Source organism: Mus pahari, unplaced genomic scaffold, assembly GCF_900095145.1.
Source record: "Mus pahari unplaced genomic scaffold, PAHARI_EIJ_v1.1 scaffold_9604_1, whole genome shotgun sequence".
Classification (NCBI taxonomy): Eukaryota; Metazoa; Chordata; class Mammalia; order Rodentia; family Muridae; genus Mus; species Mus pahari.
This window is the reverse complement of record NW_018391888.1, coordinates 22,868-34,786: the sequence shown is the minus strand read 5'-3', so window position 1 is coordinate 34,786 and position 11,919 is coordinate 22,868. Positions and strand designations below refer to the sequence as shown.

The window sequence follows — 11,919 nt, the reverse complement described above, 5'->3', positions numbered from 1 at the left end:
GGGGCTTAATATCATCTGGTGTATGGTATCTGGCTAGAGGCTCCAGTTTTGATAGAACTTAGTTGTACAAGTTAGTTGAGACCACTGGGTCATACTTCGCCTCTGCTTTTTGCATCTATTCCTAATTCATCCATAGGGGCTGTCAGATTCTATACACCGTTGGATTATAATATATTTGTATTTGAGAGAAGAAAAGGTATATTTCCTTCTTAGATTATTGGCCAATAGCTTGAAGAGCAGCTGAAGAAAAAGGTAGTATTCTGTCATATATATGTTCGTACTGGATACCAGAAAATATATTCTGAGTGCATCTTTGTTGATTAGTTAGTTTGTTTGTTTCTAAGATGGATTGTATGAGTTCGTACATGTTTTCAATATGCAGCTCTCTCTGTGCTGGATTTCATTTTCAATACAAAGTCATGGGTTCAACTGACTTAACAAATTTATTGGAAAATACAAGGTGGAAAACACCATGAAAGCAAAATGATTAATAAAATTTTAATAATAATTTGAGAATTTTAGTTCTGTTAGAAGAAATGAAGCAAGTGATTCAGTGCATGATTTTATGCACACTGTTTGTTAAATCGATACATATGACAGTTATTGACATCACTAGAATACCTACTGAGATTGATTCTAAAACTAGATACATGCACTATAACCCAATATTTGATGGGCATGTACCAACTTTAGCTTTGATAGAATTCCTAAAATATTTGATCAGAAATAGGATTTTTCCCTGATCTTTTGGATAGTATTTTGCTCTGGTCTCAATAAAATGATGTAGATCTTGGGTGCAAAGATGCATCCAAGTATCCCTGCATTGGATGCCAAGATGGAGAAGATCTCCACAGCAACCATGACCTTGCCCTTGGNGCTATGNTANANAGGNAGGAAGGTGACCCAGACACTGCAGAACAATAGAATGCTGAAGGTCAAGAACTTGGCTTCATTGAATGTGTCAGGCAGATTCTTGGCCAAGAAAGCCACAGTGAAGCTTCCTAGTGCCAGGCAGGCCAAGTATCCCAGGACACAGTAGAATGCAGTAACTGAGCCTTTNTTGCACACAATGATGATGTGGCCATGCTGAGAGTGTTCATCAATNTCAACAAAGGGAGGAGAAACTGCTAGCCAGATTGCACACAGAATACATTGGAATAGGGAACATATGGGAATAATGTAGTTGGGTGTCCCTGATACCAGGATGTTTCTCAACCTTCTTCCTGGGTCTGTTATTTTGAAAGCCAGAACCACAGTGACTGTTTTGGCCAGAACTGTGGAAACAGCCACAGTGAATATAGTTCCAAATGTGATTTGCTGTAAGACACAGGTGACCCTGTTAGGATGGCCAATGAAGAAAAAGGAGCACAGAAAACAGATCATGAGTGAAATGAGCAACAGGTAGCTGAGAATTCTGTTATTCGCTTTTACAATAGGAGTGTCATGGTGCTTCAGAAAGACACAAAGTGCTACAGCTGTGAATGCAGAGAACAAGAAGGCCATTGAGGCAAGAGCCATCCCCAAGGGGTCTTCATAGCTTAAAAAGGTGACTCCTTTCTGAATGCATTTGTTTTGTTCGGTGTTGGCATACTGGTATTCAGGACAATTCACACATTGATCCATATCTGATATCCAAAGAAAGTTTTGTTAGTGCTGCTTTTAGAAATTTTTACAGAAAGGTATTTCAAGTAAGATTGTTGAAAGAAGCCTCACAATGATATTTCTGATGCTGACATTGTAATGTGAAGAATATTGCTGAACACCATTGCTTTCAATTCATGGTGTTCATAACGTTGTAAGGGTATAAAACCAAGCAATTATTTCTTTGTCTTCTTGAATTTTGATTATATCATTTAAAATATTATCAGAAAGCAATGATTTCAGAGGGGCGGTTTTTTTTTTGGTTCTATGTTGATATAAAGTAGATTACTTAAATCAGATAAGATACATTCATAAACCACTATGTAATATGTAATAGAATAAATATGATTCTTGTTGTATATTGCACATAATTGGTCAATTCTTATCCCCTACTTCCTGGATTTATATTACATTTGGCTTTGAATATGACCCTCTAAATATTACATACTTAGCATTTTCTCATAAATTTGTAAATACTTCTCTATTAATTGTACAGTGAACATGAGTTTTGTATCTCTCTGTCTCAAGATCTAGTCTAGTATAATATATATTATAGTTGCTTCTTCAGGGTTCCTATATGTACATAAGGTACATAATCATATTTAGGTCATATATTTTCATAAAATAAGACTAAATTAAAATACACAAAACTGTGACTATAAACCAAAGTACATGTATTTTTTAAAATAGAGTGCTTATTTGGAAAATCTTGTCCAGGATACCTTCAAATTGCAGTTATCTGTTCTGAACTATTTCTTTGTGAAATGTAATCTACCATCAATTTGGAAAGAATCAACATGGAGGACAAGGCACAAGGCATGTTTGTTTTTGCAAAATTTTGTTAATGATTTTTATATCTACAACTAGTCAATTTGAAAAGTGATATATTTTATATTTACAGTTGTCTTTTACTTGACTTTTTCATCCAAGTGTGGTACAAGAGGAATGCATATATGAAGGATTTATCAGAGCAGAAAATACTCACTTGTCTCATTAGAAATTTCATTTTCAGGGCAAGGGCTGCAAACAAAGCAGCAGGCTGCCATTCCCTCCTTCCACAATCTTCTGAATCCAGGACTACAATCTGTAGTGCACAGAGAAGATGGTATCTGTGAGAAAATTAAACACATGCTGATTATGAGTTTTATACATTTCTCTTATATTTTACATTACTACATTAAAATTTCAATAAGCTCATTTTATGTACACCAACTGATTGACATTTCACTCTGTCCAGTGTTTAATGACCAGCTATGAAAGTTGGAAATGCATTGAAGAAGTGTTGGATAATTTCTGAGTGTCTAGTAATTCAGGCAAAAAAGCTCATATTGATCTGTGTGCAAAAACTACAGATATTGCAACCTGAAGTTTTTTAGTTAATTATTTTCAATTTTGCAATAAGTGCTGTAAACAGAAGAAACTTTCATTGAAATATTTTCTCAGACAATAATAGCGTTTCCACGGATCTTTGAAGCATTTTCTTAAATGGTAATTGACATAGGTGTACCCATCTCACTGTGGGCAGTTGAGCCAGTAGGCAGTGTTCTTTTAAGATCTATGCATTAGTTCCAGTTTCCTGATATCCACACTTGACTTTCTGTGACAATAAGCCATATGGCAAATTACCTCTTCCTACTCTCTTGACTTATGATCAAGTTTTATTTAAGCAACAGAGATACAAATTAGTATTTGAAAAAATTTGAAACAGAAAAATATGTCTATAAGTCACAAATAACAAATATGACCTTGAATATATTACCATTGCAAACATGAGAAACTGTCCATAAAATAGATTGGAATAAGCAGACAGGGGTTTAATAAGTTTGGAAAAGATAAACAAATCTGTAGTGGAAAAACTGGATAAAATTTAGATTGTTTAAAGTTAATTGAAGATTTGAAGAATTTTTCCTATGTTTTGAAATTATTGAAACAAGGTCTTACCATGAAATACCAGTAGACTAATACTCTGAATCACGATCAGAGTACATTTTCTCCATTTTCCCCCAACATTTTCTTTAAGTTTATGTTAACATTTTGTGATGTTTTAAAGTCTAGAGCTAGAGCTAGTGTAAGGAAAATGTGCATACTTTTATACTTTATGTTAATTTATTTTAACATAGTGTCCCCATATGACACATTGTTGGCTTAGACTAACAATACAGTGTACACTTACAAGAAACCAGCAGAGATTTTAAGATCTCTCCCTCAAAAATGTTTGGATAAAAACATGAACCACAAAAAAAAAAAAAAAACTGACATAATTTCTGAATTTCATGGATAATTTTCTCTTCATGTATTATAGCACTGTCAATATTTTGGGGAAAAATGTTCTAATATCAATATGTGTTCCTTTTGTTCTATCACTTGTTTTGTTTCTTTACCTCTGAATGAATGTTGGACTTGTTTAAGAGCCATTTCTGAACTTTTCTGGAAAATAAGGTAATTCTATAATGTGTGGTATATTACACTTAATGGATCTGTATTTGTCTGAACTATGCTTGAATCCCTGGTAAAAAAATCTCCCTGAGAGGAAAAGAAGAGGGCGAGCAGAAAATATAAGGAAATAATCAGGTATGTGAAAAGATGGAGAGCTGCACAGATGGTCAAGAAATCGAACAAAGTTGTGTAGCAATCAGGGAAGGGGAACTGTGGGTAGCAACCAGAAAGTCCCAGAAGACAGGAAATCAAGAGGCTCCCAGTAATCCACAGGAATGACATTAGCTGAAATACACCAAGAATGGTGAGGGAGAAAATGTGGAGACCATATGCAGAGATTAGGCATGGTGCCTCAGTTGAAGAATGGGGCCACACAACTGTCTCCAAAAATTTAACACAGAATTGCTTCTATCTGAAGGAAATACAGGGACAATGACTAGAGCAGAGACTGAAGGAAAGGTCACACAGAGACAGCCCCACCTGGAGATACATACCACATGCAGAAACCAAACCAAGACACGTTGTAGACATGTATTATATTCAGACCACTGACATGCTTACCCAAAATTGTTAACCTAAATTTATATCATGAATAGAACTATAAAATACTAATTTTCACCACTATATTATTTAAACATGAATATTAATGTGTTCATTTGCTCACAATTAAAATAAGCATCTATAACAAAACTAAAGATCACCTTTTCTTCAAGCATATCTCTAATAATATATGACCTGAAAGAGAAAATCCAAGGATAAAGCAGTGCATAAGATGGCCTGATAAAATCTGTGGCGTGCTTCAGACAGTAAATGCTCAGATTAAAAGCTCTGAAGGACTGGAAAATGAAAGTATGTCCAAAGATAATTCTCTGTTACTTCATTGCCTGGGGTAGGTCATGAACTCATGTTTTAAATGGGAGAAATAAGGAAAGAGGTAGGATATAAACTCGCAAATGAACCCTGATAATAAATACTAGGTTTTATGTTTGTTTGCTTGTTTTGAGCCTCCATTAAAAAGTATACCGTTTGCATGTTAGGAATATGATTGCAAAATTTGCTATAAAATCCTACTCCGTATCAGAACCTATTCAAGGCACAAAGGTAAAAAGAATGGATTTGTGTATAAATAATCTTGCTATTTACTTACTGTTTCTTCATATAAATTATTAAAATACACTGTGATAAATGATGCTTTATAGGTCCATACAGTGTGCCACATGGACACATATGAGGGGTATCTCTCTCTCTCTCTCTCTCTCTCTCTCTCTCTCTCTCTCTCTCTCTCTCTCTCTCTCTCTTTCTTTTATGGTCAAGTAGGGATTCCTTAATTATGTTATAATTAGCACAATTCCAAAAAAATTCATTTTCTAACTGAATGAATAGACAGTTGACAAAAATCCAAAGTAGGAAAAGAATGAGGAATCCAGGAGAATCAGAACTTGTGGAGGAGTATTAACTCTGATACGTTTGCAAGCAAAACTGAGAATTGTTCTTATACCAGAAACCTCAAGAAATCCTATCTACAATATATGGAATAGTCAAGTGGAAGCAATGAGTTGGCCCAATTTGGCCACAAATTTCAGTGTGGCTTTATTTTCACACTTATGCTCCCAAGGCCTGAGGACATTCAGTTTATATTAGATTAATTTCCAGCTAGAGCAACAGAAATTTTCTGGGTTACAAAAATTTGTCCACTATTATTTGCATTGGGGAATTTTGTTATGGATAATTAGTAATAAAATAAGATACCAGCAGTTTTTGTCTACCAGAGTTTTGTTTGGGCTGGCATTGAAAAGGGCAGTCTATTTCAGGGATTTTATGTAGAATTCGCATCGACATATAACATCATTGTGTCCCAGAAATCCTTTTACAGTTCATTTTTAACAGTTTATAGGAGTTTCTTATTATACTTATTCCATATGCACATGTTGAATAATTAATTGGCTTCAAAAAATCAAGATATTCTGATTATAGAATTCAAAGTTTGAATTATCATTTCAAAAATAAATATTATAAGTACTGAAAAGGGGAATCTATCACTCAATTGTCTATCACTACAACAAGCTTCAATCACTACTAGTAAATATATAAGATATGAAGTAGGATTTCCTAGTCCTTTCACCTAGTTCAATTTTAAATGTGTAGTTACCATAGTTTGTTGTGAAAATTTTGTCTTCTTATGATGTCTTAGTTTTTATGAAATATTTTTTATTTTATTATTCTCCCACAGAATCCCATTATGTTCTAATGAGAGACAGAAAGTGAATCTGATGGAAAAGGCAGTTGTGGAAGGGGGCAGGTTAGGAGTATTAACTATGATATAGTTGCAAGTAAAACTGAGATTGGTCACATCCCAAAAGAAGAAAGGGAAACTGTATTTAGGATATATTATGTGAAAATATCAAGCCATTTTCAATACCTTAAAAAACCAATTTCAAAAAAAAATTCACCCTTTCCTCAAATAATAATCTTTCTATACTGTGTAGTGTTCTTTTGGAAGGTGTTTTGTCAAGAAGTATACCATACACTTCCCTCAAAGTTATTATTATTGAACTTCCTCTATCCCTCTAATAACATTTTATAATGTTTTACTCAATTTCATTATAAAGAAAAGTTCTCTCATAGTATATGAATTTGTCCCTCACTCTCTGAAGGCAATTAAGGAATGTCTTTAAAAAAACAGCATTGTTGTCTTTTATTACATTTAGAGAAAGTTAACAAAAATAATCAATTATAATGGAAAGTTATTTGATGCTTTTGAGTGTTTCCTGTTATTGCTGTAGTTGAGGTGTATTAAAAGCTATTTCTTTATCTGTTGTTCTAGTGCTGTCTATATGTCCCCTTGAACTTCTGTTCATCTTACTTAAAGTGTGAAGGGGTACTTCAAATTCATTAAAAAAATATATTTCTCTGAATATGAATCTCTGTAATTGTGTTTATTATTAAATGTGGAAAGTGTCCCATTATTATATGGGAAGACATTTTTTGATATAATGACAAGGGTTAGCAATTATGACTCTTAGTGTTTCATAGCGGTAAAATTAGTCTCCCTCCAATCAACATCTGTTCTAGAAGTTTAAGTTAATGGGAGAGATTAGTGTGTAATAACAAGACTAATAAGAAGAAAATTTTCTTAATTTAAAGGAAAGAATATCAAACAGTGGTGATGAACAGTTTTGTATTCATTAAATTGCAGAAAATGGTTCTGATATGTCAAAGATATATTTTATGCATGTTTCAATCTTCAAAGAATTGGTAAAAATGTCAAAAATGAGAAAAAGAAACATTACACAAGAGCCTAGAAACTGGGTCCTGATTTAACAAAATTTTATATTTCAACATGTTATCATGTATCTACTTGAAAATATTTACTGTTGTGCATTGTACATCAGTAAGTTAGTACACACTTACCTTTCTACTTCCTGTGGCCAGTTCAATCATGTCTCCAAATAAGTGAATGTGCTGTCCATGTGGAAAATATGGGCTGAACTTTCCTAACTTCACCTTAATCCCAAGGTGTTGTGAGATATTTCCAAAGTGAAAAATGTCATAATCTTCCTGCAGTATTACTCTCTGTTTCATAATCACTTTGTCCCCAATAGGATCAGTGAAGTTGATCTTTCTCAGAAATGAATTTACCTAAAACACAAGCATTGTACTATAATGTGTATACCATTCCTTCAAATCATAATATGTATTCTAATTTCATAGTAAAGAAATTTTATTTAAAGAATGAAAGATAGAAAGCCAATAAATGCAATAGGATAAATGAAACTATCATAATATTCCAAGAATGCCCAATAATGTAAGGGATGTGATGACATCTTGGTGTGCTCTAAAAAACCACAAATATTCTCTGATGAAATGTGACTTCTTTTACAATCACATTTATGATAGTGACTAGAGTTTCTTTTTCTTTAGGAAAAATGTTCATAAACTTAACTATTTTGGAAAATATTTCCTATTTCAATAATGTGGGCATCAGAGAGACCAAAAACAGTTACACAATTTCAGACACAGAAATATAATCCAATAAAAGATACTCTACCTTCAAGCAGGGAGAAATTGCTCCTTTCCCATTGTCTATTGCCTGATTATCAACCTGTTGCAGATTCANCTCATGGAGTGCATGGGCCATNGCATANACAGCATTGTATATGTTTTGACTANCATCACTAAAGGTTATGTCAAATTTCTGTTCCATTAGCCATTGCAATGATGCATTAGATGAATAATTCATCAGTAATTTACAATTACATGTTAAGGCTTCACAGTTAAANTACTTCCACTCTGGAATTGCTAGATATAAATCTGTCCTTTTGAGATGGCACAATGATTGCACAAACTTTTTAAAGCCAGAAATCTCACGATGGTGGTGTACAAAAGTAAAAGTCCCATAGAATGTGCCATGAGTTAAGTCTTTCTTACTGGTAGGGAAATTCANTTGTACTGTGGTGATCCATATTCTCTGTAGAACTGTAGATTCCCATATTCTGAAGCTCAATTCAACATTATTATATGTTTCCCCATAAATGATTATAACATTTGTGGATGACATCACAATTTCTTTGTAGTTGATTTCAGTTTTGTAATAGAATGAAATCTCATAGACTGATAACATGTTCACAAAAGCAAAGCAAATTTCCTTGTTTTCACTCTCTTTTTTCAACTCTGAGAGAAATTGTTTGCCTTGCTCATCATCAGGGATGACAAGACCAACCCAATTCCAATGGAAGAAAAGTATGAAGGAAACAATTGCCATTGCTAGAGATGTGTCCTTTGGGGCCATCTGATAGAGATAGGGAAATTGTTCATCATCACTGAACATGAAATGGAAAGGTCCATAGGTAAGATGAAGAAACTACAACACAAAGAACAGCATGAGGTATAGTACACTAAAGAAGCCAGTAATCATATTTACCTGCAAGGGTTAATTATCTGTGACTTTTCCTCTCTTCTCTTATTCAACTCAGCAAATGTGGAAGCCTGGCATATCCACTTATAGTAGAAACAGCAAGCACAGCTGTTTGACCAAGACTTAATAAAATATATTTGCTTGCAATAATAACTGCCATTCTGTCTTTCAGGTTTAGTCATGGATATCTCTGTTTTCAACGTTTGGAGTGATTTTAATGTATTTACATCTTGATGATATTTTACTAATATTTTTTCAAAAGGGATTTATTCCTTAATCCAGAAAAACAATGAAGATTTACCAGAAAATTCCTATACATAATACTGCTTTAGATTTTAGGGGAAAAAAAAGATATCTTGCTCTACTTGAAACTATTCCTTGTATTCTAGAGGTTGTGACTCACATAAAGATGCCTGAGAATTCCTTTTTAGGATAAGCCTCCAAAATATTCTGGGAATATCTGCCTCTGTACCTCTTCAAAAAGCAGATAATCAGAACAAATTAATTTAAAAAGGTAAACAATGTTTGGCAGCTTAAAATATTAGCAGCAGTTCGATAAAAAAAATTATCCTAAGTACCCTGGTAATTATGTGGCAAAATGTGTAGGACACATAAGTTAAATCTCTTGAGGAAAATATATAGAAACAAAATTGTATTGAATTGAGTTAACTCCTGCATACAAAGTATATGGTAATGATAGAATAATAATCATGTGGAAAAATATGAAAGAATGAATTATTGGAACCACATAACTCTCTTTCTTAAAAAAGTTTACTTGTGAAGTTCTCTTATAACTTATCATAAGGGAAAAAAAGAAAAACAAGATAAAACAGAGCAATTAGTTTCATAAAGATATGACATAACCTTTACATCATTAAAGAAAAAGACTTATAATAAATAAAACAGTATGCTGCTGAAATTTTTTCCCATAGAGTCTAAGGAAATTTGACACTATGGTTCTTAATGGTTAGTCATAAATTCACTGGTAGTAAAATGTCTAACTCCACAGACTTGATTGGAGTTTTTCATCTGCTCTAGTGCCACTGAAATGTCAAAAGTGCCCAGGTTAAGTATGGTCTGCCATGCCTTTGCAATAAATACTCCAGATACATAAAAGTTGGCTTATATAGGAAATGTTTGTAAAATATACTTCTGTTCCACCATAGTTTGTCACTGGTGACTACACTTATAACACCACCATTACTTGGTTATTTCACAGATTACGATTAGAATCTAAATTTAAGACCAAAATAAAGATAACAGACATCTGGGGACAGAAATAATATATTCTATGTTTTGGAACAACATGAATCTTTCTCTTCTTACTGAGATTTGGATAAATAAAGAAACACTTTGACTGCCAGTCAGTTAAGGCTGCAAGATTCTCTCTATCACCCTGTCAGACTCAATTCTTCATGACCTTCTCTATTCCTTCTTTCTGGAGTCTGTCAACTTCTGGAGGTGGCCAATAGCAGAGGGCCTATCATGTTACTGAATAGTAAGTACCCTAGAACTACATGAATTGACATAAGAATAAGTCCAATCTCATTCAAAAACATTCTTAATATCTATCAATGTTCCCCAAAAAGACATGACATGAAGAATTCCTGGCCTACAATAACTCACATGTGGAGAAAAGAAGATATCCATGATTAGGCCCAATTCCCATGATTCTATCAAATTGGGTCCTGTAAGCAGAAATGAACACATAGTATCTTCATTACAGAAATAATTAGGAACAGGCTTATATTCCTTCTGATGAAAAGAATAGGGCGTAGTTGTCAAAGTTTTCCCATCACAATGGCCAAAATTATATTTTATAATCAAAGACATATTTGGTAAGAGATCAGGATTCCTGTTGANTTCATCCATTGCAAACGCCAATGCCAAAGCATATTTGTGNTTTTTNGTTGTTTTTCTGTAANAGAGTACAGTGTTTANTATGGANANATGATTATACATGATCATTTGTACTCAATAGAAGCACTATGCTATACTGGGAGATTCTTCATCTGCCCTCTAAATGGAAACAAATGGCTTTTGCTGTGAGATTGGATTAACAGGAGAACCTGGAAAATAGTGAACACTTTAAAAGTTCATGGGAGTTTTTCTCCCATAAATATGAATGTATGTTCTCCTCATTCCCAGAGAGCATTCCAATCTCTGCTTTTAGTGCTTGATCAGAAGGTAAAGAGAAAACCGCAGATATAAATAAAATTGTAATTCTGATCATATCTTCAAGTTGAAATTATTTAGCATTAGAGAAACACATGTGTTATGAGACCCTTTGATAGTATATCTCTAGTGTAAGTAACTCAATTAGTTAAGGTAGTGAAAATATAGTTTGTCATTACATAATAGTCTCTCTGCAGCAAAATTTGTTTCCTTACTAACAATCACTTATAATTAGTGGTTGATATTCTTAGAATGTCCCATCGTGTATATCCTGATTTTGTTATTTATTCTTACAATCTTTTGGTGAAAGAAAATCTTTTCTAAAGATTTACTTTTAAGTAAATTCAAACATCAAATATGAATTTGGTGAATGATACATCTCTATGCATACGATTGTATGTATATGTGCAAGGATTGTTTAGGTCATAAGAGAGCAAAACCTCCAAGTGTTTTATAGAGTATCCTCACTTCAAATGTGAAGGTATACACATTCATTGATTTTCTAGTTACAAAGAAATGTGATATATACATTCTGGGTACTTCCTTTTTGTTTATTTATTTATCTTTCTAAATATCTATTTATTTATTTGTTTTGGTTTTGCCTGTTCATGACAGTGTTGATCTGTATATACCTGGCTGTCCTCGAACTCTCTCTGTAGACCAGGCTGGCCTTGAACTCAGAAATCTACCAGGGTCTGCTTCCCAAAAGCTGGGATAAAGGCTTGTACCACAACTTCCAAGCTGGAACTTCT

General features: G+C 33.5%; 1 protein-coding gene across 3 annotated transcripts in view; it reads right to left on the bottom strand.

The window, feature by feature from the left end:
• Positions 1-720: 720 nt before the first annotated feature.
• The window catches only part of LOC110314726 (vomeronasal type-2 receptor 116-like), a 14,558-nt gene continuing 3,359 nt past the window's right edge, over positions 721-11,919 (bottom strand). The window contains exons 2-6 of one of the 3 annotated variants that reach the window (XM_021188963.1): positions 10,619-10,910; positions 8,126-8,938; positions 7,489-7,716; positions 2,627-2,750; positions 721-1,625 (exon numbers count right to left, since the gene is read on the bottom strand). In XM_021188963.1, coding sequence (XP_021044622.1) covers positions 721-1,625; positions 2,627-2,750; positions 7,489-7,716; positions 8,126-8,938; positions 10,619-10,910 — 2,362 coding nt within the window. The remainder of the gene's footprint in view (positions 1,626-2,626; positions 2,751-7,488; positions 7,717-8,125; positions 8,939-10,618; positions 10,911-11,919) is intronic. The other 2 variants (XM_021188964.1, XM_029534630.1) reach the window with 2 other exon arrangements.